Source organism: Aulonocara stuartgranti (assembly GCF_965226115.1).
Source record: "Aulonocara stuartgranti genome assembly, chromosome: 14".
Lineage (NCBI taxonomy): Eukaryota > Metazoa > Chordata > Actinopteri > Cichliformes > Cichlidae > Aulonocara > Aulonocara stuartgranti.
Genome location: NC_138950.1, coordinates 6,149,748 through 6,174,591, shown reverse-complemented (window position 1 = coordinate 6,174,591; position 24,844 = coordinate 6,149,748). Strand labels below are relative to the sequence as shown.

General features: G+C 39.9%; 7 protein-coding genes and 1 pseudogene across 8 annotated transcripts; 7 read left to right on the top strand and 1 right to left on the bottom strand.

Annotated features, from left to right (window-relative positions):
- The first annotated feature begins 1,300 nt into the window (after nt 1-1,300).
- cldnj (claudin j) lies at nt 1,301-17,810 on the top strand. Its single transcript, XM_082503491.1, has 2 exons — nt 1,301-1,493; nt 17,051-17,810. The coding sequence occupies exon 2, from the start codon at nt 17,057-17,059 to the stop codon at nt 17,690-17,692; it is 636 nt and encodes a 211-aa protein (XP_082359617.1). The 5' UTR covers nt 1,301-1,493; nt 17,051-17,056; the 3' UTR covers nt 17,693-17,810.
- On the top strand, nt 2,306-3,429 carry LOC309688364 (claudin-4-like). The gene has a single exon (XM_082504024.1). The coding sequence runs from the start codon at nt 2,407-2,409 to the stop codon at nt 3,037-3,039; it is 633 nt and encodes a 210-aa protein (XP_082360150.1). The 5' UTR covers nt 2,306-2,406; the 3' UTR covers nt 3,040-3,429.
- On the top strand, nt 5,612-7,080 carry LOC309688363 (claudin-4-like). Its single transcript, XM_082504023.1, has one exon. It carries the CDS (start codon nt 5,697-5,699, stop codon nt 6,330-6,332), a length of 636 nt encoding a protein of 211 aa, XP_082360149.1. The 5' UTR covers nt 5,612-5,696; the 3' UTR covers nt 6,333-7,080.
- cldnf (claudin f) lies at nt 8,529-9,851 on the top strand. The gene has a single exon (XM_082501691.1). The coding sequence runs from the start codon at nt 8,735-8,737 to the stop codon at nt 9,479-9,481; it is 747 nt and encodes a 248-aa protein (XP_082357817.1). The 5' UTR covers nt 8,529-8,734; the 3' UTR covers nt 9,482-9,851.
- Nucleotides 10,546-11,740, top strand: cldne (claudin e). The gene has a single exon (XM_082503910.1). The coding sequence runs from the start codon at nt 10,636-10,638 to the stop codon at nt 11,266-11,268; it is 633 nt and encodes a 210-aa protein (XP_082360036.1). The 5' UTR covers nt 10,546-10,635; the 3' UTR covers nt 11,269-11,740.
- On the top strand, nt 14,504-15,055 carry LOC309686957 (claudin-4-like; annotated as a pseudogene). The gene has a single exon. The product of its transcript is annotated as a claudin-4-like (transcript).
- A 2,175-nt stretch (nt 17,811-19,985) lies between the features above and the next one.
- Nucleotides 19,986-21,859, top strand: LOC309687995 (claudin-4-like). Its single transcript, XM_082503391.1, has one exon. The coding sequence runs from the start codon at nt 20,155-20,157 to the stop codon at nt 20,839-20,841; it is 687 nt and encodes a 228-aa protein (XP_082359517.1). The 5' UTR covers nt 19,986-20,154; the 3' UTR covers nt 20,842-21,859.
- Nucleotides 21,860-22,053: 194 nt separating this feature from the next.
- On the bottom strand, nt 22,054-24,737 carry sbds (SBDS ribosome maturation factor). Its single transcript, XM_082503390.1, has 5 exons — nt 24,507-24,737; nt 24,210-24,339; nt 23,919-24,119; nt 22,809-22,973; nt 22,054-22,608 (listed from the first exon to the last, which is right to left on the bottom strand). Exons 1-5 carry the CDS (start codon nt 24,632-24,634, stop codon nt 22,483-22,485), a joined length of 750 nt encoding a protein of 249 aa, XP_082359516.1. The 5' UTR covers nt 24,635-24,737; the 3' UTR covers nt 22,054-22,482.
- Nucleotides 24,738-24,844: the final 107 nt, after the last annotated feature.

Below are 24,844 nucleotides of genomic sequence, written 5' to 3'. Positions count from 1 at the left end.
GTGTCAGTATCGTCAGTTTCGTGTCCTCCCTGCTCGGCCATGAGTAATTGTCTTCAGCTGTGTTCCCCGTGTGTTCCCACTTCCCTCGTTACCTTCTGTGTATTTATGTCAGAGTGTCCCTTTGTTCTGTGTTGCGTCATCCCTCTAGGTTGTGTGCAATTTCCGTGTCTTCCCAGCGCCTCAGCTTTTAGTTGCTCCCAGTATAGTTTTGTATGACTTCTTATGTTCCTGTTAATAAAGACCGGCCTTTGAGTTCATCCCCGTGTGTCTAGAGCCGTGCATTTGGGTCCTCTCTTGCCTTCACACAGCCGCCGCATGACATCATCCACTGAAACTGTGACGCTACCTGAGCAACTGGCACGCAGCCCCCAGTGATGATATCATACAGATACAAGCAAACCACAGTTTTATCTGATGAAAATCCTAGACAGTATAACAATTTCCCTTACATCAGAAAATCTAACTTTTTCCATAGGAACCAGTAACAAAACATTGATCTCATATACAAGAAGATACCTTGAGCATATGACAACTTATAACTTATAAACAGGTGCAAAAACTATTAAATAGGTCAGGTAGGTTTTACATACAAAGCTTATGGGCCTTACAGCATATAAAATAACACACAATCCCTCATCTGCAGTTTTATTTTGTTTATTTCTTTGCATCGTAACCCTTCAAGTTTGACTAAAGGGTTGGGCAACTGAATAACAACCAAAGGCAGCCGTTACTGTGAAGTCTGAGCTTGTTCCAGACAACTCCCTTTGTCATTTTCCCACAGCTCAAGCATTCAAGTCTCTTACCTGTTGTATCAAAATTTGTACTGTTGGCTTTTGCAGGGATACTTACGCATTGTTATGCTTTTTAAGCACAGTTTAATTACTTGATCGCATGTCTTGGCAGTTTTTTAAGTAACATTTTTTAACAGTTACATTTAAATTTTGTTCACCATCTGAATCTTAAAATGATCTTACATGTATGTGAATATTTTCTTATTACCCACGAGTTTGACACGAGGAGTCATGAGGTAAATGATTGCAGCATAAGGCCTATCAGGAGTAATCTGGCCCTGAAAAATCTCTCCTCAGAGTCTTAATTGTGAAAATTCCTCCCAGCCTCCTTGTGTCTGGAACCTAATCTCCATAGCCAGGCTCAAGTACCTTTAATGATCCTACCTTGGAAAAAATAGAGGTATTATGGTCCTTACCGCAGTTCTGGCTCTAAAACACTGCCTCTATTCATTTCGGGGACAATCTGATTCTCCCTCTACCTCCCTTAGCCCCCACTCACTATTCCCTCTTTTAGTAATAGTCTGTCACCTGAAATCACTGTTCCTGGTGTTTGCTATTTCTCTAACATCTCAACCCTGATGTCTTCAGAATACTGTGGAAAACTATCTGTAAGTCAAGTGGGATCTGGACTGCAAAATATACATTCTCTCTGAGGACATCCTGTAAGAGCTGCAAGTATTTAAGGACTGACATCACTGCAAGGTCAGCTTTAAACCTTTTTACTCTTTTCATGCTAACTAATATAAATTATTTTCTTGAGGCTGTAAAGGAGGTTGACAACAAATCTATCATTCTTTTTCATTCATTTCAGCATGAAATAGCATTCTCTTTACATTTGCTGACAAGCAGGGCATGTGTGCTTTCAGTGAATGATAAGAATGGTGTGAGTGCACCTGCACAGTGTAAAGTTTATGAGAGTCTTTTCTAAAAAGCTGTTTTGGAAGACATTTGGGTTCAGCTAATGTACATTTAAACAACTATTCAATTCAGATTAAGTATTATTAATATTAGTTTATATTATTTGGACAGTCAGGATTTTCTTTCTCTAGACTGAGGCATTATTGAATTTCAGAAATAACTTGTTTTCAGTGGATCTGTTATCCTGACTTGTATAGTTAATCAAAAGAAAGGTTAACTATACTACAAAAAAGTATAACAATTCGATCTGTATATTTAGGAACCAGTTGGAGAAGCTTTTTTTTTCATAGTTCCTCAAAACCTGACATTTTACATATGCATGATTGTTACTTCACAACAGTAAAGTAGTTTCAGTCATTGTTACTGCAACACATCAAAAAACATGGGACAAAAAATATCTTCTATGGGCAATGCTTCTGCCACACCCGTGAGTCATAAGGTAGCTTTTCCACCTGCAACGATTACCCAACTGAGACCAAAACTGACATGATGATACACGTTTGGGGTTGAGATTAGGGATGAGAACCGTAAGGACGTCACAGCTCTGTGTAACTTTGCATGTGTCAAGCCCCTCCTCAGTTAAGTATAAAAAAGGCCCGTTCCAGACTTATTCAAACATTTACACTTGGGGATCTTTCAAGCAAGACTAACTTTCTGGACATTTTTTGAAATACTGCAAGAAATTTTCTGAGGAAATATGGCTTCGGCTGGCTTTCAGATGCTGGGCACTGCCCTGTGCATTATTGGATGGATTGGGGTCATTGTTATCTGTGCTTTACCTCAGTGGAAAGTTACAGCCTTCATCGGCCAGAACATTGTCACAGCTCAAACTACATGGGAAGGCATCTGGATGACCTGTGTAGTCCAGAGCACAGGCCAGATGCAGTGCAAAGTTTATGATTCAATGCTGGCCCTGTCTTCAGACCTCCAGGCTGCTCGAGCCCTTACTATCATCGCGATCCTGCTTGGTGTCATTGGCATCCTACTGGCCATGGCTGGAGGGAAATGCACCAACTGTGTGGAGGATGAGAGCTCAAAAACCAAAATTGGCATTGCAGCTGGAGTGGTCTTCATCATTGCAGGTGTTTTGTGCCTTGTCCCAGTGTGCTGGACAGCAAACACCGTCATACAGGAATTCTACAGTCCAATGTTAATTGCTTCTCAGAAGAAGGAACTGGGAGCTTCTCTGTTCATTGGCTGGGGAGCAGGAGGCCTCCTCATCATCGGTGGTGCATTCCTCTGTGCCAACTGTCCTCCCAAGGATAACTACTCTGCCAAGTACTCAGCTCCCCGTTCATCTGCTCCAGCTGCAAACAAGGGCTACGTTTGAGGAGAAACAAGGAAAAGGAAAAGCTGAGAAAGCCAAGAGACTAAAAAAAAGACATGAATCAAATGCGTTGTGGTCTTATTGATTGATTCATGTTGACACTTTAAATATTTCAATATTTCTATCGTGCTTGTTTGAAAATTGCTAAGAAAAAAAGCCCACCGCACCCAAAACTGGGCGTGGTGCACACAATGTCCCATACGGTGGAGTCACAAAATGCTGTAAAGTTCATCATGCTACTTGGATTTGTTGTATTTTTCATTCATTCATTTTCCTTTGATATTATCCATTTGTATCTTTTTGCATAACATTTCATGTGTGTTCAGTGTGTTTTTTATTCATAGACGTTTTTAAACTGTAAATAAAGATGCGTTTTAAGCACTGCTCAACCAACATATTTTGTGAGTTTATCCTTTTTTTTATTTATTAAAACTGTATAATGTTAAGTTTAAATGAAGTCTTATAAAAGAGGATATGAGGTAACACCTCTGTCTTACAACAGAGGTGTTACCACCCATAACCATATTTTAGTTTATAGAACTAAATCAGTGTTTCTTTTTTGTTGGCCAAAAAAGAGTCCAAGCAGATAAAACTTATACAAATCAGAAAACAATATAATTATTAAATATATTGTAATATAATTAAATATAATATATCTAAGCACATATTTTTTTTAAAAAAATGATTAGTAGATAGTTGGGATAGGCTCCAGCGCCCCCCGCGACCCTGAAAAGGATAAGCGGAAGCGAATGGATGGATGGATTAGTAGATATATATAAGATACATATTTATCAAATCACTACTAGGAAACATGACTAATTTTTATGTAAAAATTCTTTAGTAGATGCATGAGCAGCTTAAAGATTTCCATAATGTACTTTAAAAAGAACAGTACAATACCGTGAAAAAGTATTTGTCCCTGATTCATTGGTTTTTGCATATTTGTCACACTTTCAGATCATCATGTTTCAGATCATCAAATAAATTTTACTAATAGTCAAAAAACTCAAGTAACTACAAAAGTAGTTTTCAAAATTGGTTTCACTTATTAAGGGAAAAAAGCAAACGCGGTTTGTTTAGCCGTCGATAGGACGACTTACTGAGTTTCTTATCATTGGCCTTCTGCATAACCCAGTTTTACTCGTGCTTCAGGGCACAAACTGTTTGCCCAATTTAAGTGTGAAAAATGTGCAAAAAATAAGAAATCAGAAAGGGGGCAAATATTTTTCACAGCACTGTATTCTAGGAAAATAAGGCACTCCTTTTCCCTCCAAAACTGCTTCCTCTGAGTGACTCTTTAGTGAAGCGCTCCCTATCTGAGTAATTACTTGGCCAACACTGCCTCTTGCTGCAAAGAAGATATCACATCTTGCAGTTTTTTGTCTGACTGCTGAGTGAGACGAAAAAACTGTTTCAACAGTCAAACGGTAGCATTTTAACCTTAAAAAATCTGTTAAACCTGAACCTTCAATACATCAGTATAGTATAAATGAACAAGGTTAGTCACTTATCTGATTAAAGATTTAAACATTTAGCATAATGTCTGTGTAGGTTCTCAGTCATCCAGATCATGATATTCCAAGGAGCTTGAAAAAGAAGCGACTGGACTTCTGTAAGTTTTTGACAAGAGACCATCAAATAAAACAGGAAATTGCTAACACACTCAAACATATGAACTTGTCCCAGAGACAGGAGATAAATACAAGACAGCAGGAACAGAATGGGAACACAAAAGAGGATTAAAACCCTATAGCCAAATTCAAGCAGTAAAAACACAGATTTCAATATCACAAGGAAAGTAAAGCTAACATGGAGCTCGAACATAAATCCAATCTCAAAACCAAAAGAAAGTCATAAACCCCCAAAACACAGAATAAACCTTAAGACCTTTGGAACAGGAACACAGAACTAAAGGCATGAATTAGCACCAAAAGGAACTTGTATCAGTTGTAAGCAAATCAAGGCCAACTCAAGTAAATCAAAATAAACACTAAGAAATAACAGAAATCTAAATATCAACAATACCGACTAAAACTAAAGAAAACTTAAATATTCCCAAAACTCAAAACTCTGGATCCCAGACAGAAAGACCCTGACATTTATAGCATATTTAAATCAACTGACCAAAGTGTTTAGAGGCCATAAAAAAATATACATACAATTAAAAGTGCCCGAATAAAGACATTAGAAACATAATTAAACAATAATAGAAATAAATAAGACTCTGCTTGCACAATGATAAACCAAGAATATTCTTTTAAAAGTCAGAGAAAATAAATAGGTTTTAAACAGCGTAGCGTGGCTTAGCATATTTGATTCTGCATTTTCAGCATATTTTTACACCAAATGTCCTTGCTATTGCAACCCAAAAAATTAAAAAGAAATAAAAGAAACCACAGAAGCAAAAAATTATTGTTGTTTGCTTTTTCATTTTTTTATCCAACCTTGAAACTCTGGATTTCTGGCTGGTCAGCAATAATGAAGGTCACTAGGTCTGTTTGTGTGTAAACTCATCTGGCCAATGGCAGTTGACGACTGTGGTTTCGCATTCCCTTATGTCTGTGTCTCTTTTATTTCACACAACAAACTTTAAGCACAAGCTTACAGCATTTCCTCTGCACTCTTTTTGACCTTAATGTTGGAGAAATTAAGACAACAAGATGGTTTCTCAGGGGATTCAGATCACTGGTATAACAATGGCTATAGTTGGCTGGCTCTTGGAGATCACAGCATGCGGCTTACCCATGTGGAAGGTCAGTGCTTTTATTGGTGCCAACATCGTCACAGCTCAAACCTTCTGGAAGGGCTTGTGGATGGACTGTGTGGTGCAAAGTACAGGCCAGATGCAGTGCAAGGTGTATGACTCGATGCTGGCTTTGGAATCTGACCTACAGGCTGCTCGTGCCATGATTATCATCGCGATCCTTGTTGGAGTCTTTGGACTGATCTTGTCAGTTGCTGGTGGAAAATGCACTAACTGCATCAAAGAGGAGCGATCCAAAGCAAAAGTCTGCATCTGTTCTGGGGTTCTGTTCATCATCTCGGGATTTCTCTGTCTCATTCCAGTCTGTTGGTCTGCCAACGCCGTCATCACCAATTTCTATAACCCAATGATGATGAATTTCCAGAAATATGAGCTGGGATCTGCACTGTATATTGGCTGGGCCGCTACTGGGTTGCTCTTAATGGGAGGGGGGCTCCTGTGCTGGAACTGCCCACCTAAATCTGAGCGCCGCCACTATGTGCCCAAATATGCACCTGGAAAGTCAGTCTCCACATCAAGAGAATATGTTTAAGGTGGTATTCCATTTCCACATGGACTCTCAAGGTCACAGAAATAGCAAAGGTAGCAAACTGGAGATTGCTTTAAAACTAAGATATAAATTATCCACATATTTGAGATAATGTAAATATGGCTTAAAACTACTGCTTGTTGAACGATGAGGTTTGGTCATGCTTTGTGTGGTTGTCAAGGTGATCTTTTCCACATCGGATGTTTTGTTTGGCCAAACATGTGAAGCTTATATCATAAACAATGGCTGCATTCCATTTGGAGGTACCGGCAGGGCTTTGCGACTGAGTCATTTGATTCATTGTCACATCTGCATGAAATGAAATGTTATTATTGTTACCGCTGTACTATTCCTTATGTGATTTCTCAAAAGGATTGGTGTAAAATACTTTCCTTAAACACCAAAGTATTCTGTGAAAGGGGCTTTTGTAATGTCTAATTTATAATGGAATGTAGCTGTGTTCAGAATTTCTGTTATTTGTAGCATCATTATGATCGGTGTAAATTTTAAGTCAGTTTTCTGTCAATGACAAATTGATTAATATTTATATCTTCTCTCACATATTACCTAAACAACCAGCAGCAGATATATAATTGCTACTCAAGAAATGTGTCTTTAAAATTGTTTTCTTTTGCAAAACACTCTTTCTTGCCTTTGATGTATTTTCCTGCAAATAGAGAATTCTCTCCATTTTTCTGTTGGTGATCACTTGTAACATTTCAGCACTGCAAATAAACTGAAGTTTGTTCTGCATTCTTGATTTTTATTTTGGTCAAATTTTAGTGTATAAACTATATTATGGAGACAGGTGAATGTTGAGGAGTAGTAAAATGAAAGTCAAGCAAAAGGTGAGGCAAGTACACAATCCTCTACTGTAACTAAAGAGCAGATTAAGTACATCATTACTCTGATAATCTATTTTGCATGCCAGTTTGTCTCAAAATATGCCATAGATCAATACTGAAATATAGTATAATAAAACTATCAACGTGAGCAATAGCTGTAATATGACATAGTGAGGATTTTTTTTTATAACTTAAACGCACCCATTGTTGTGTTAACAAGCTTTAGTTTCAAATTTTTATAAAAACCTAAATCATATATCACTCCGTAAGAAAAAGGTGTGTTCTACTAACAAGCGAAAGTGTGAAAGTGGTTGGTAGAGCAGTATCGGGTAACTGGTATAACATGTGAGCACTTTGTTTTTACCCAACAGACATCTCGGTCATGGGATGTTATGGGTTTTCTTTAAAGTATCACCGTCAGCTGTATTTTATCCCATTCCTTTTATGTGATTATTATCAAAACGAAAACAAATAATCCAGTTTCTGTATGTACCTTTGATCGCCTGTCAGATTGGCATAAAGTATATGAGAGAAATAACTATAGGCAGGCAACAGAGAAAACATTGTGAGTCTAAATGTGTTTGTTTTATACTTCATCACGTTTTTTCAAAAGCTTTTATTTTAGTTTTAATTTTAAAAAATGACAGCTAACAATTTAATTACTGAACCACAGAGAGAAGCAGCATGTCAGCTTTGTTATTCCCTAAATAAATGAAATGAAGAAATACTGGCGAGTGTGTTAAACAAAATAAATAGATGAAAATAAATAAAATTAAACCATGTGTTTCATTTTAGCTTATGGCCATACCACCTTGAGCTCACAAATCCGTCTGAATTTAGAACTAAACATTTAAAACAAATTTTCCAGTAAAAATCTATTTAGCTTCAAGTTACTCAGTTTTAGTGAGTGTGTGAAGGATGGAGAGGGGTTATCCCAGTTTCAGGTACTTTAAACTTGACGAGTGATTGTTTCATCCAAAAGACTTATTATCACTGTGAGAAAAAGATCCACATATGACACTGTGTTTTGTTTTGTTTTGTTTTGTTGTAAAAGGAAGCACTATAAACATTTTGTTTGCCTGATTATCTAATCAGCTGTAGGCTAATTATCCTTGTGTGTGTGTGTGTGTGTGTGTGTGTGTGTGTGTGTGTGTGTGTGTGTGTGTGTGTGTGTGTGTGTGAGCTTTAGGCTAATTATTCGTGTGTGTGTGATCACCAGTGAAGGGCAGGGAGGGGGCATCACAGTTTAAGCTGGTTTCAGGCACGTTAAAGTTGATAAGGGATTGTTACTAACCAACAGGCCAATAATGATTATGAAAAGAGATCTGCATATGAAACTGTGCTATTTATAAACAAAAGGCAGGCACTGTTTAAAAAAATCTGTGGCAATCCTTCAGCTTTAGAAGCAGAGGAATCTTGTTTGGCCAGAGGAACTCACCTGACAACAGGACTGCCCTCCTCCTTCACATTCTCTCGCAAAAAACAGAGCTGTGTCACTCTGCAATTGAACCTGTCCACCGAAAGACTTTTCTCTCCTGGTGTAGACGAAGCTGCTAGACAATGGGGAAGATTGGCAAGGAAACGGCAGGTCAGGTCATAAGCTTCATAGGCGTCATTGGGGTGGCAGTGGCCTGTGGGATCCCCATGTGGCGAGTTACCTCTTTCATCGGAGCCAATATTGTTACAGGCCAGATTGTATGGGATGGTCTGTGGATGAACTGTGTGATGCAAAGTACTGGACAGATGCAGTGCAAGCTGAATGACTCTCTCCTGAGCCTGACGACTGATCTGCAGGCTGGCCGAGCACTAGTCATCATCTCACTTCTCTTTGGATTTATTGGCTTTATCATCTCGTTTGTTGGAGCCAAGTGTACCAGCTGCCTGGAAAAAGATGCATCAATGGCAAATGTGGTGATCACAAGTGGCTGTCTCATCATTATCTCTGCTATCCTGATCTTAATCCCCGTCTGCTGGTCTGCAGCTTTCACCATCTCAGACTTTCAGAACCCCTTGACTGTAGCAACACAGAAAAGGGAGATTGGATCTGCTATCTACATTGGATGGGGCTCAACTATACTTCTTCTGATTGGTGGGATCATCTTAACCACCTCCTGTCCTCCCCAAAAACAAATGTATGGATACCCTAGCTACCAACAACCGGTGTATGCTTATTCAAGACCAAACTCAGCTGCATATGGCCGTGTGTATGCTCCACCATCCAACCAACCATACACAGTCGCAGGTGGTTATGCTCCCAGCAAGCCATATGCAGCACCAGCCTCATATCCTGCTTCACAATATCTATAAAAATGAAGGAAGAGATCAAGGACAGAGACTGAAAACCTTGCCCTGACAGCTGCTGGACTTTCAAATGACCAATGGGAAATACAATCACACGAAAATATCAGATGTACAGACGGCATTATTCTGATACACTGATGTAAAACAACTAGACTTCTACACATACTTTTACCTTTAAGATTGTGAAGCTTTGATGTAAAAGGAATCTGTGTGTGTGCTGAAAATTGCATTGCTTTTCACAAGGAAGTCACTGTCTGATGTATTTATTTCCTTGTTATGAACTACAGATTTAGCAGTGTGCTTCTTTTCTGTAACTGCCACTTTATCTTGTACATTTTCATATGAATTTCAATAAAAACATTTGTCTTACCTGTAACCTGCCTGTTTACGGAGTCATTGTTTATTAAAACATCATGAACAATTATCTACATAAAAAAATAAGTTCAGATCCGTAGATCTACACCTACGTAAATTTTCTGCTAAAATCTTTAAGAAATTGATAGGTAACAAATGATATTAGTGTCTGATTCTACACCACAAAATAAAAATAAAAATCACAAGGAGTGCGGTTTAATCTTTGATAATAATGTAAAATATTGATAGTGATATCAACAGAGTGGAAAATAAATTGGGAAAAAATCAACTCGATTGGTACAGTATTTCTGATAAATTAAAAAAATGAAAATAAAAATATACAAAACAATACATTGACTCAAAGCTATGATCAATTTCTATTATGTCTAAGGACACCTAAAGTAGGAAGGCATCTTGTTAGAGAATGCCTTGACATCCATTGAAACTAACACCCGTGTTTGTTTGTAAAGCCCGAAACCAGTGACCTGCCCAACCAATGGTTGACCAGTGCAGAGGATTGTTGGAATGAGGAATTTTTACAGTCCTCATTTACATACTGACGTGCATCTGATCGAAACTAAGTCTAGTCTGCGTACAGATAATGTGAAGAATCTGGCTGGACTGGTAAATCATTTCTGGTAGTGGTTTCAGGTCAGAGGGAAGGATCATTTGACTCCACCTTCAAGAGAGCAAAAGCACCTTTATATGTGCCATGGTCTTAGTTAGAGTTCACAACCTAAGTGGACGTGCTCGTGAAACCTTTAAATCCTTTGCTTCGTTCATCTCCAAGGGACTCAAGCCTCATCATGGTGTCAATGGGACGACAGATGCTGGGCTTTGCCCTGGCAATCATTGGCTTCGTGGGGACCATCGTCACTTGTGCCTTGCCTATGTGGAGGGTCAGCGCCTTCATTGGAGCCAACATTGTGACGGCGCAGATTATCTGGGAAGGTTTATGGATGAGCTGTGTCATGCAGAGCACTGGCCAGATGCAGTGCAAAATCTATGATTCTCTGCTGGCTCTTTCTCCAGATCTCCAGGCTGCCAGAGCTCTTGTGGTCATTGCTATCTTGGTTTCTTTTATGGGGGTTATCGTCGGCATTATTGGAGGAAAGTGCACCAACTTTGTGGAGGAACCAAGATCCAAAGCCAAAGTGGCCATTGCTGCTGGAGCTATCTTCATCTGTGCTGGTGTGCTTGTTCTCATCCCTGTATGCTGGTCTGCCAACTCCATCATCCAAGATTTCTACAACCCTACCCTGATAAGTGCCCAGAGGAGAGAGATTGGGGCTGCACTCTACATTGGCTGGGGCACAGCTGCACTTCTAATCCTGGGTGGTGCCCTCCTCTGCAGCTCCTGCCCACCCAGAGAGAGCCCAGAGTATCCAGTGAAGTATGGCGGTCCCAGGTCCACAGCCACCAGCCGAGCCTATGTCTGAAATTCTACTGAGAAGGACTATAAATTATTTTAATTTTCTTCAGTAACACTCCTTCATTCTGATTGTCTAATTATACCACAATTTGTATGTCACTTTCTGTGTTAAGGTAACAAACTATTCTGACTTTCTGTGAAATTCAGAATTCTTTGGTAGACACATGAGGGTTGTGTTTCTTAGACATCAAAAGTCCAAAGATGTGTGAATCACAGAGCTTCCAGCACGCCCCAAATCTGGACTGAATGAAACTATTTTATACTGAGCTTGTATCAAACCTAACTATCCTCTGAAGTCTTGTGGGAAATCAAACCTGTGCTTGAACGATGCTATGCAAGTAAATGTGTATTGTACTACAGTTATATTATGAATTTGTTGTAAACAATATTTAGAAATATCTCTATTCAGCTGCAATATGAAAGTACTGCTTTTGTTTACTGAGCTGATTTGTAATAAAACATTTTACCTAATTATATAATTTTGTTGGTGTCCTTTTAGATCACTCAGAAATTTGTTTACTGGTTTAAATGAGGTGTTTTTCTTTTTTTCATCTTTTTTTCCTATTTATCTTGACAATAATGTATTTATCATTACACAGAGCCTAAGCAGTTAAAACATTTAGCCTTTGTTGCCGCCTTCATGGCAACAAAAGCTAAATGCTCCTTCGTGGCACCTTTTAACAAGTTTAGCCAGTTTCACACCAATACTGCCAGCGATACCCTTTTCATAAAACTGGTTTTGTGTGTTAGTCAATGAGTAAATAGAACACCCATAACACCCATAAGACACTACAAGTTAAAAAATAATGTCAATTAAAAGGCATTTAGTTCTGCTTTGAATGTAAGCTATATAGTAGAAACTGTTGTACCTTTATCTATAGATAAAGGTACAACAGTTTCATTTCCCAGGGAGAGAAAAGAATGAGAGATAACCAGAGATTGAGAAATATGTAAGAAAGGCACGTCAGCACAAAAAGAAGAGAGGTTATGTTTAAAAGTAAGGCATGAAGCATGTAATGTGCTCATTAAAAATCAGGTGTTACATCTTTTTATGGTGTTTCGATAAATTAGATTTTTTTTCATGTAGTGAAATTTCCTGCAAAACAAACTGAGGTTTGCTAGCCTCAGGTCATTGTCCCATTTAATGGGCTTGTGATGCTTAGATTACGTCACACCAACTGTATACTGCCGTGTATAAGTACAGTATCAACAGTATGCTGTCAGTGTAGGGGATGGAAATCACCCAAGGTAGCTTGTTGAATTCACTTCATCCACAAAGAGCAGTAAACCTCAGTTCAGCAAAAGCAGCAGCACAGGTCAGCTGATCAAGCCTGTGCACAAAGAAAGTATACTAGAACGCACAACAGTAGCGATGGTGTTGTGAATCTTTTACCCACACTGAATAACTACAACCAATTTAAAGGTTCCCCAGCTGCTGAATTCCATTTTTAACCCTGGTGTTCAGGGTGTGTTCGCTACAGTCACACAACCTGTTATGTCTGTCCATTGTTATCTAGTATCACATTCCAGAGTTTCTCTTTGTGGTTAGACAGTGGATCTGCTGAAACCAGCTGGGTTGATTACTCTGAGCTCTGTCACATGTCACTGACATCACAGCCTTCTTCTCTGAACGAACGAAAAATAACAACTAGGTTTTGGTTACTCAATTAACAGAAACTCTAACGCAGGGGTGTTGAACTCCAGGCCTCGAGGGCCGGTGTCCTGCAGGTTTTAGATTTCACCCTGGGTCACCAAACCTGAATCAAGTGATTAGTTCATTACCAGGCCTCTGGAGAACTTCAAGACATGTTGAGGAGGTCATTTAGCCATTTAAATCAGCTGTGTTGGATCAGCACATCTAAAACCTGCAGGACACCGTCCCTCGAGGCCTGGAGTTTGACACCTGTGCTCTAACGTGTTGTTTCTACTTCCATTATACATTAAAACACTTATAGTAGTCTTGAAATAGATAGTTGACATTTGAACAAATGTAAATATAAGGAAATATTTATGAAAACAAAATCAATTTGGCATTATGTTGAATAGATTTCTCACTACTAGTATTCAGATTGAGGGATTAAGATATACTTCACTGATCCTCTCAGGGAATTTTATTCTATTTATTCAACCCATCCTAAATATTTAGAAGAGCAAACAGCCAGTATATTGAGTCCAGATGTGAGCAATTGCCTTAATCAAGGGCACAGTGACAGGAGAATTGAATTAACACATGTGACATTTTGACAAAAAGACAAAAAATAAGAAAAACAAAATCTTATCAACATTTCAAAATGTCAAACAAACTGAAATACCGATGCAGTGTCTCATTTCCTAGAGAAACGTGTGTGAGAACAGATAAGCTTTGGCACCGTTCATCTAAGGTTTTGGATCATTAGGACACATTTTAAACAACAAAATAGAGTTCTGTCTAATTAACATCCAATATTGATTTATTTAAAAGTAATTTATCCAAACCTTCATCAGTGACATTGTGAATCAAGCTAGATACAGGATCACTTCACAACAAAGCTGAAGTTTTCTCAGACCCCAGACATAATGGAGAAGACAAATATATATATGTATAAAACAGATAAAGACAATTTTTCATATGGGGGTTACAAATAATATATACTGAAAATGAAAACACGCCTGAGAACATGAGAGCAAAGCAGAAACAATGAGCCCCTCCCTGTTTCCGGAAGCTTTTACTCAGTACTTGGATGTCTGTGTTTTGTTCCTTTTATGGTAGTTCTCACTATGACCACATTTCGCCATGACAGCACATACACTTCGACACACACTGACTCACAAAGCGAAATCAATACCACCTGCTCTATTGCGGCTGAAAATCTGTTTACAGAGTTTACAGATTTGGAGTTTACATATTGCACCTTTATCCTTTGTTTTTGTTGAAAAAATTTATTTTGTTTTGGTTTTTGATGTTCAGAACATTAGGAAAGCATTCAGTTACCAAAGTCTTTGTCCTTCTGAAAAATGATAGAAGCCTGAATGTTTAATATTCCTAAACACAAAGAATCCAGCATAGCCAGTCTTCTCTGTCAGGGCTTCTGAGCCCACAATAGCTTCGCTTTTATACCTCTTTTTATTAGATTTCATACACACTTTAGTGACATTCAGAGCGAGAAGACAATGGCTTCTCTGGGGTTGGAGATGGCAGGCTGTGCCCTTGATCTTTTTTGGTTGGATTGGTTTATTTGGTGCTCTTTGTCTGCACCAGTCCCATGTGGAGGGTCACAGTGTTCATGGACAGCAACATTGTAACTTTGCAGGTCATGTGGGAGGGCATCTGGATGAGCTGCATGCATACATGTATGTCTACGACTCCATGCTGGCTTTAAGCCCAGACCTCCAAAGTTCCTGTGCTCTGGTGGTAGTTTCCATCATCATAGGTATTGCAGGGCTCCTCGCAGCTTCTGCTGGAGGGAAATGTACAAACTTCATTCCAGAGGAGAGAGCCAAAGATAGGGCCTCAGTGACAGGTGTTGTGCTGCTGATCATCATTGGTCTACTCTGCACTATTGATGTTTCCTGGACTGCCAGCATCACCATAAGGGACTTTTACAAACCCATGGTAGTAGACGCCTAGAAAAGAGAGCTTGGTGCTTCCCTTTACATTGGCTGGGGGACTACTGATCTCAGGAGGGGGGCTCTGTTGTGTCAACTGCCCTCCTAAGAAAGATAATGCTCCATCTGTGAAGTACTTCTTAAACAAGTCTGTAGGAAACAACACAAAGGAGTCATTCAGATCTCTGACACCAAAGACATACATTTGAACATTCTGATGGGAATATTGAATAAACAAAGGCTGTTGTGAAACATAAAGAAAAAGCACATGCACACAGACAACATGCAATGAAGGAAATCTGTTCATTGCATTTGTTCTCAAGAGGGAATCAGTTTTAGCTTCCTAGAGGCTTCCTAAACATGTTTCCTAAACATTAAACATGTTTACGTGGACAGTTTATTGTATAATGTATTTTATTATATATATACATATATATATATATCAATCACCTGACTAATATATATATATATATATATATCAAATATATTATATATATAGTTCTTACTTTTATTATTATTATTATTATTATTATTATTATTATTATTATTAATAATAATAATAATAATAATAATAATAATAATAATAATAATAATAATACAATAATTCTGCTTCTGTGTTTGTTTCCTCTGATGATATTTGTTTACATACTTTTGAAAAAGGGGCCTGGGAGTGATGTGAAAAAAACACGGAGAGAACCGGTTTGTCCGGTACTTACCAGTAACGACTACTCAAGTAACAAAAAATGGTGACTCAGGGACCAACAACGCTGTTGGCTGATGAGTTTAGTAACCCATGACTTACCCTCAGTGGTTTCATTCATCACACTGTGTCATGCTGCGTTTGCTCAGCACCGCAAAAATTCAAAGGTATTATCTGAAAGGGTGTAAACCTGTTTCCGTGTGTTGAAACTGGTGCCACTGTGTGTATTTCAGAATAAAAAAATAACTTTTAACTGTTTTTACTTTAAAATGCTTATGTTGTTTGTGCTCAGCCGCACCTGTCTAAAAGGAGTGTTTTCTCATGTTATCAGGCTGCTGATCTGACAGTGGGCGGGGTCGAATCACTAGATGTTCAGGAAGTGTGTGAATAGCAAATGATGGTCAAAACAACACCTCTCACTGCTGTTCCTATCTTTCTCTGCTGTTTATGGTCACAGCCCACCCCCCGAATGGCACTTTCCGGTTATATGGATACAGCGGAGGAATAAAGATAGCTATTAGTATCAATAGACTTTATTATCAGTTTACTAACAGACCCAATGCAGTGTGGGGCGCTAACAGCTCATTGTTTAACATTAAAGAAAATTCAGTTGTAAATATGTGCACCACAGATTAAAAAAAAAAAAATCAAAAAGGTGATACCAGCTTCTCCAACATCCCATAAAGATTCCGATCGAATTAAATTTTATACTAACTCAATTTTACTTATATAGCGCAAACTCACAACAGCAGTTTGTATATTGTAGGGCAAAAACACTGTAACCCCCTAGGTGAAGGAGAAACTCCCTTGAAACAGGAAGGGAGAACAGCAGAACCAGGCTCAGGGTGGGGCATCAATCGGGTGTGACTGGTTTGGGGCAAGGGGAAAGAAAGAGAGCAGACGTAGCGCATTTTGTTTTTTAAATAAGGTTATTACTAACTCAGCAGTGACAACTCGAATTCTGAACCTGTTCATTGTGAAACAGCTATTTATAAGATGATAGATCATAGTCCAAGAAACAGTCTGTCGACTGCAATCATCTTAACAGATGTTTGTTCGTCTTTAGTGAAATACTGCCATCTAGTGGACTGTGAGCCAGAAGGCCAGAAAACCCCAAAATGATTTTCCGATAAAAGACACAGGAAACCGTGGAAGCTTGTTTTTGCCAGTAGAAAATGAATAACTTAAAAAATTATGTATTTTTTTGTTATGCAAAAGAGCTTTTTTGCCTTAATTTTAAAAATTCTCTCAAAATTCCAAGTCAGCTCTCTCAGAATCTTGACTTATTAACTCAAATGTTTGAGAAAATAACTTGAAATTTAAACTTCATACAATGCTTCATATTTCTTCAGTTTCCAAGTAGTTATAATTTAAATTTAAAAGCTGTATCTGTATGATGATCCTCATCTACATGAGTACATGTTACATGACAGAATGTTGCAAACATCTATTCCAAATAAAAACGAAGCTTCTCATTCTTGTCAACCTTCTGTGTTTCCTGCAGTTCTCCATGGGTCTGCAGGAGCTTGGCATCAGCCTGTCAATGACCGGTGTCGCTGGGACCATTCTGATCTGTGCTCTGCCCATGTGGAAGGTGACAGCATTCATTGGCACTCATCTGGTGGTTATGCAGGTGTTCTGGGAGGGTTTGTGGATGACCTGTGTCAGTGAATACACAGGTCAGATGCAGTGTAAGCTCTACGATGCTCTTCTGGACCTGTCTCCAGACCTCCAAGCAGCCCGTGGCCTTATTTGCATCAGCCTGGTTTTGGGATGTCTGGCGTTCCTTATCTTTCTTCTGGGGGCGCGCTGCACCAACTGCCTGGGCCACCCACAAATCAAAGCTAGGGTGGTGATGAGCTCTGGGGCCATCTTCTGCCTGGCAGCTCTCACCTCTATAGTTCCTGTTTCTTGGACAGCCAACTCCATCATCAGGGATTTCCACAACCCTCGAGTCCCTGAGGTGATGAAGAGAGAGCTTGGAGCAGCCATATACATAGGTTTTGTGACATCTGGGCTGTTGTTCTGTGGGGGAGCCATTTTGTGCACAAGCTCTCCACCCCATAGAGACAGGTTCCCCTCTAGTGGGTACACACTGGCCAAGACACCCACACGTAGCAGTTACGCCATCAAGAACTATGTGTGAAGATAAGATTGAAGACTGAACACACATGTCAGGGTGCGTCTGAGTGAATAAAATACACTACCAACATGTTATCACTTTAGAATAAATACCTTGAACTTGCAGTCTTGAACTCTTTGGATAAAACCTATTAGCCATTTAATAATTCAAATATGGAAGCAATTGTTAAGATAACCATCTATTCTGGCAGTAAAGTAAAATAATTAGATAATTTATGTCTTAGTGTCAAATCATACATGTTTGATCATATGGAAATCAACTTTAAAAGTATGAAAAATTTACTCAGTAGTTTGTTTGAACCACATAAATCTTTTCTTTTTTTCTAGATATTTTGAAGTGGCACAGGGTTGCACCAGTAGAGGTAGTGCATTTGCTTCACTCCTTACCCAACTCTCACCTCTACCTCAAAGAAGGTGTCTGTTGAATCTGGCTTAGGTGTCAGAGTTGGTCAGTGACTGCTCAGAAAGTCAGTGGTTCAGTCCCAGGCTTGTCCAGTCTGCATGCGTTGTACTGTGTGGCTACAAAATAGTGAACATTCCTATTTCTTATGCGTCTGTTTTGTGTAGCAGTCTGATGTCTATAAGTTGTAAATTTAACTTTATTAGAGACACACACAAAAAAAACAATCAAGAGAAAAACTCTTGAAAGTTGCCATTCAGTGAGACAAACACACATATTTGTAGTTGTATCCAGTTCTGGAGTACTGCTGATTGTGAGAGTGCTATCAGTCCCCACATTCAGTTAGTGATTGTGACCATAATTGCACAGAATGAACACATATTTCACACCCATCAAATCACTCAAAAACCTCTCTTGAGCTATGGATGGGAGCATCATTGTCATCCTATAAAAGACTCATCCCATCAGAACAGAAATGTTTATAATGCACTCACCATGGCCTGCTAGTAACAGCACCCCTCCCACCTTGGCCTTCAGAATTGCCTTAATTACTCATGGCATAGATCCAACAAGGTGCTGGAAACATCCCTCAGAGATTTTGAATGTGTTGATAAAACATCATTACACAGTTGCTGCAGATTTGTCAGCTGCACATCATCGACAGCAGCCCCCTGTTCCACTGTTTCCCAAAGGTGCTCTATTGGATTGAGATCTGGTGACTGTGGAGTACAGTGAACTTATTGTACCCATAATAATCAAAAAATGAACTTGTTTCTTGAAGCTTTATGACAGGGGATGTTATTCTGCTGAAAGCTATCAGAAGATGGGTATATTGTGGTCATACAGAGACAGAGATTGACAGCAATAGTACTGAGACAGGCTGAGGCATTTAATTAATAATCAGCTGTTGTGAAGGAGCCAAGTGCCACTACACTACCACTCGAATACTGAAGCATATTCAGTATCAGGCAGGATGGATCCATGTTTTCATGTTCATACTACTCTCTGACCCTGTCAAAGCTGGTCCAAATGATACGCCTCAGAAAAGCTTAACTCTGGTGAGCCTTTGCAACTTGTAACCTCATTTTCCTGTTCTTAGCTGATGGGAATGACGCTCTCCAGGACAGGTCCTCTGCTGTAGCCAATCTGCTTCAAGTTCAACATGTTTTATATTTTCCCAGATGCTCTTCTGCATTCCTTGGCTGTAACAAGTTGTTATTTGAGTTACTGTTGCCTTCCTATCAGCTCGAAGGAGTCTTTGCCTCTGACCTCTGACATCGCAAGACAGAGCAACACACTAATGCTCACTGGATATCTTCTCTTTTACAGATCACTCTCTGTAAACCCTGAAGATGACTGTGTGTGAAAATCCCAGTAGATTAAAAGTTTCTGAAATATTTACACCATCACCAACAACCATGACATGTTCAAAGTATTTGGAAGTAATTGTAAAAGTAATTGTGTTTTCAGCTTAACGTGCATGCGTTCGTGTAGTTTAGTCTGAAGTTTTTGTGAACTTAAACAGAGAATGTTTTCTACGCTGAAAGCTTTTGTGATTGTGACTTGTTTCTTAGTATTCAGAATAAAGACTGCAGAGTAACCGTGCGTCATTTGAATCAATATTTTGCTGTCACTTTTCTTACTGCCACAGAGATTTAGTAACCTGTTGGGAGAAATCTCAGAATCAGCAAGAATTTGTGGCTCTTTAGATCAAGTTACTTCCCAGAAACACAGGCCAGTGGCTAAACATGAGCGCACAGAAGAAGCTTTGTTTTCCCCCTCTGCTGAGAAACTGTGAGAAAGCGATTGTTTTGAAACCATGGTAGGGCAAACAGGGATTTCCCTCCTCCACCCAGCCGTAGACACGCGGTGCCTTCTTTTCAAGAATACCAAAGAACTGGTTTCCTCTCTCTGAACACGGCATGCAAAACAAACAGGCGCACAAGCAAATGATCTCTGCCTCACACATGCACATGCACGTTAAAATAACACCCCACCCCACTGTGCTCTGCAGCCAGCTGCTTCTGGTTACACAGGCAGGTCTGCAGTGAAGAGGAGGACCCGGCATGAAGCAGAAGCTGGAGCAGAAGCTGGAGCTCGCTGCCCTCGGCCTCGGCGCCATCGGGTGGCTATGTGCCATTCTGACACGCTGCCTAGCCTTGTGGAAAGTAAGCGGCACCGTGGACAACACCACAGCTACTCTGCCTGCCTACTGGGACGGGGTGTGGTTGGAATGGGATCACTGGGATTTGGCCCACGATGGCAGCCTGCATTGCTCCTTTTACCGGTCTCTCATGTCTCTTTCTGGAAGTTTTCGGACGTGGAGAGCCCTGATTTTGGCAGCCATTGGCGCTGGGGCTTTTGCTTTAGTGATCGGAACAGTGGGGATGGTGTGGTTCCCTCAGCGAGGCCAGATCAAAGTGTTTTCTGGTAGTCTCTTTGTTTTGTCAGGGATCATACTGTTGGTTCCCATAGCTTGGACGTGCCACCACACCAGTCAGCCACTGGAGGGCGCTGTGGGTCTACAAAGGGACTGGGGACCTGCTCTCTACCTTGGATGGATCTCTTTTGGCTTGATGCTTGCCGGTGGGGTGTTTCTTACCACCAGATGCCCAACTGCTCAGAGGCAGGAGGAGCAGACTTCAGACAGCAGGTACCCAAATCTAGAGGAGGAGGCCAGTCACCCACTGAGCAGGATCAACAGGACTACGTTCACACACAGCCAGTACGAACGCAGATCAGAGCCTATATGAGAGGACTGTGATGCAATATTTAACCGAGCGTGAGGGATTAAACTGGAAAATCAGCAAAGAGCTGAAGAAAACTTGTGGCTGCAGGTTAGGTAATGATGCACTGGCTTAAAAGTAATGAACACAGCACTGGAAAGTCATTTATCATGGGGCTAGTTTCACTGATAGGGATGTGGGCAGGACTTTAACTTTGCATGTTGCTTTGCAGTGTTTTCACCTCCAGTGAAGATAGCAAACTGTTCATAATGCAGTACTGTTATACAGTTTAAATTACTTTCAAGTGATACTTTTGGGTGTCTGTTGCATTACTTGATGAAATTACCAATTCTGACCGATAATAACGATCCCAAAACTTATCGCACAAATACATTTTACTGTGTAAATAAAGCAATACAACTTTACATGGACTGAACTGTTGGACACAGAAAAGCACTGCAAATTATTCAGAAACATGTTTTAATAAAGTTGTTTGACTTTTTTTCTTTTAACTAGTTATGCCACTGAGCAGATGAAGAGGTGTGAGGGGCAATTTAAAAATCATATAACCATCAGTTTTTCAGTCTTTTGAAAATGTTTGATGGAAATAAAGCCAGAGTCTCTGAATAGATGAATATTTGTGGCCCAGTGGCGAATAAGACCATAAACGTACTCATCCTACTCACACAATAATTATAATCCAACAAGCAGAAGTGAACCGTTTCCTGTGTGTGCTGCATGTGAGAAAGGAAAACTGTGGAAAATATCCTCATTCTGAATTTGACAGTCTCTGATATTCATGTGTGAACGAGGATCTGATTTCTCAGCTGTATTTCTTTTGTTTGACTTCTAATTAAAAAAAACAACAACAGTTGCATCACTCTTTGGGCTGCATCTCACTTTTACTTTATAGTTTCTTCTACTAATGATATTTACAAATGCTGTATTGTCACCTTTCTGAACACCTTTAAGATAAACAGGATATTCCATGGAATTCTGTACATTATTTTTTTTCTTAAAGAATAAAACAGAGGTGAATTTGTCATTACCCTGTGCTGGTTTACTATCCATCCTCTTAATTGCTTTACCAATTCTGGGTCTTGGGGGCCTGGAGCCCCTCCCAGCTGTCATTAGGTAAAAGGCAACAGGAACCCTGTTGCTGTGAGCAGACAGTGTGAACCACTGCACCACTGCGCCGCCTCTGCAAAGCAGCGTATATGAGAAAAATCCCCCAAGAGATAATATTTTGTATAGTGTTTATTACAGACCAAACTTATTATAATAAAATAGAATTTACCAGGATAAAGAAATGATCCACAGATAATAGGATGGGATACTGAGCGCGACTACATGGCACACGACTTTGTGTAGACGTTCTGCTAAATTAGTAATCGACTTAAAAAAAAGTGAATAAATAAAAGAAAAAACATCAGAAATAAGCACCGACTTTAAAGTTCAGGCATAAATTCTCAAACCTGCTTTCAAAATATATTCCACTCAGCAAATTATAACTTCTTTCAGTCAAATTAATCCTTACAGGGTGAAAGTGGCTGAAATTGTGATAAATCAGACCATAAACATAGATTTTTTTTCATGAGTTTGCAGTCTGTGTGCCCTAATGAAGCGTGTTAGTGTGGATAAGGTGCAGAGTTCTGACGGGCAGGGTTACTATAGTTTCTCATCTCCCTCCTCCACATCCTTGAGACTGAGAACCTCCAGAGAGCCTCGGCCTTTAGTCTCACAGCGGATCAGCTCATCGATCTCCCTGAAGCAGCCGGGATCCACCAGACACACCTGACAGACGCACACCCGGGAAAAATAAAGAGTAATAAAGGGATAATAATATTGGCTTTACATTATAATATGGTAAGAGACAAAATTTCAGTTTAAAAAACACAAAGCTGATCTGCAGAGCTTCATGGAATTGTTCATATTATTGAATGAAAGTAGAGATTATTCAGTCACAACCACAAATACCATTAAACGCCGCTCACCATTTCCAGCTCCTCATCAAAATCCTCACTCTCCACGACCTGCAGGAGCGGTTTCAGCTTCTCCTTCAGCCTCTTGGCCTCTTTGGCTGGCAGCACCAACCGCAGCCTCATGTGGGCTCTCTGGATCTCCATGCTCTCCTTCAGCTGCCGAATCACCTCCAGGGCCTGAAAACAACAGCGCACATCTGTTTATCAATGATGTAAAAAAGCATCATCATTCACTGCAGAGAAGGCCTGAAATACACAGATTATAACTGCAACAACTTCCACACCAACAAACTGAAGTCAGAGGGGCAGAGTATGTGTGATCACCGAGCTTCAAACATTTAGTTGCTCTTTGTTTACTTGTCACTGGCAAAAGACTTTGAATTCACTCTCGTCTATTTATTTGTTTTAGACACAAAACTCAAACTACTGAAAAAATATGAAGCTTCCTGGCTTGAACTTTCTAGTGGGGTCTGCTTGTTCTTCCTGTGTCTGTGTGGGTTTTCATCTCGTAGTCTTTGGACTATCAGAGGAACTGGTGATTCAAAATTGGCAGTAGGTGAATATGAGAGCCTGAGGTTGTCTGTCTGTGTTAGCCAGGATGCCCTAATGCTATGGAGTAGACGCCAGCCACCTCTCTCAAGACCCGTATATATAAAACCAGTTTTAAAGAAAATGGATGGATGAATTAGAATTTTTTTTAAATATATTTAACATGATTTTTAATGACTTTAAAGGAAAATACACCCATTCGTGCACTATTTTCCATCTGAAGTTGCTGTTGGCTCCATGTTAAGCCTCCAGTTCCTCCTGGGAGATCCTGAGGTGCTCTCAGGCCAGATAAGAAATTTAAGCTCTGCAGCAGGTTCTGCATCCCCCCACAGGGTCTCCATACATACATACATACCCAGAAAACCTCCAAATAGAGGTGCCCAGCAGGCCTGAGATGACCAAACCATCTAAACTGGCTCTTTTGACATGAACGAGCAGCACCTCTACTCTGAGCTCCCCAGATATCTGCTTAAAGGGCTTTGAGTGCTCAGGTAAAGTAGAAAGATGCTAAATAAGAACCAGCCCATTTACTAACACAACACAAGAAAGGGAAACACATGGTATCCTCCTCACCTGCTGCTTTGTGCTCTTGTTGGGCTTGACAGAGTAGTGGATGTCCTTCATGGCCCGCTCAATCAGACTGACTGTGTACGGCCTCTTGGTTTCAGGGTTGACGCACTTCTCTGCCACAATAGTAGCTATATCCCGGAACATGGTCTCCAGCTGAGTCTGCCTCTCTTTGTCTGACACCTGGAGCTCTCCTTTGGCCAAGATCTTCAGGAGAAAAAACAAAACAACCAAGCCTACATGCAGTAAATGGCATGGCTTATGCTTACAATGTGTACGTATGGGGATGTTTTATACCTGTTTACAGATTTCTGTAAGGTCGTCAGTCCCAAAAGCTTTGGTTAAGTCATCCTTCTTCGCCACCTGGCCTTTGGAAACATTGACGAAAACAGAGTGCGTCTGCAAAACCTCGTCCAGGTCCTTCTCTCTGTAATGAAAACATGACGTTTTGGAGCATTTTTTGCTGATTTAGCATGTAACGACCATCGAGAGGATTTAAAGTGGAAGAGAAATGAATTGTCAAAGTTTCCTCTAGCAACAACGAAGTAAAACAGCAATCAGGCACAGGAGGCGTTAACATCTCCTGGTACTCACGCTCCTGATCTCCAGCTCATAACTTTGTTCTTGTAACAGGCGATTTCAAATCGCTTCCCGCCTTTCTTCATCCTCACCACCGCTACGTTGGTCAGCCGGATTTGATTCGTTGGCGTAAATATCGACATATTTGCGATTACCACAAACAGTTGCGAAGCAAGCGCCGCTGACAAGAAACGTACGCTATCACAACACCACCCGTATTCTTCGAGTGTATCCTAAATGGCTGTTCGGTATGAAACTGTGACTTCGAACATCAGTTCCGAGTCAGTTTTGTTTTCTTTGTTGTTATTCGTTTAATAAATTAAATAAATACATATATGCATAATTAAATACAT

Excerpts from the sequence above, each read along its gene's own strand:
- LOC309687995 (XM_082503391.1), top strand. The coding sequence starts at position 20,155 with ATGAAGCAGAAGCTGGAGCAGAAGCTGGAGCTCGCTGCCCTCGGCCTC.
- cldne (XM_082503910.1), top strand. The coding sequence starts at position 10,636 with ATGGTGTCAATGGGACGACAGATGCTGGGCTTTGCCCTGGCAATCATT.
- cldnj (XM_082503491.1), top strand. The coding sequence starts at position 17,057 with ATGGGTCTGCAGGAGCTTGGCATCAGCCTGTCAATGACCGGTGTCGCT.
- LOC309688363 (XM_082504023.1), top strand. The coding sequence starts at position 5,697 with ATGGTTTCTCAGGGGATTCAGATCACTGGTATAACAATGGCTATAGTT.
- sbds (XM_082503390.1), bottom strand. The coding sequence starts at position 24,634 with ATGTCGATATTTACGCCAACGAATCAAATCCGGCTGACCAACGTAGCG. Across the intron at positions 22,974-23,918 it reads ACAAGAGCACAAAGCAGCAG|GCCCTGGAGGTGATTCGGCA; the intron begins GTGAGGAGGATA and ends TGTTGTTTTCAG. Across the intron at positions 22,609-22,808 it reads TTGATGAGGAGCTGGAAATG|GTGTGTCTGGTGGATCCCGG; the intron begins GTGAGCGGCGTT and ends TGCGTCTGTCAG.
- cldnf (XM_082501691.1), top strand. The coding sequence starts at position 8,735 with ATGGGGAAGATTGGCAAGGAAACGGCAGGTCAGGTCATAAGCTTCATA.
- LOC309688364 (XM_082504024.1), top strand. The coding sequence starts at position 2,407 with ATGGCTTCGGCTGGCTTTCAGATGCTGGGCACTGCCCTGTGCATTATT.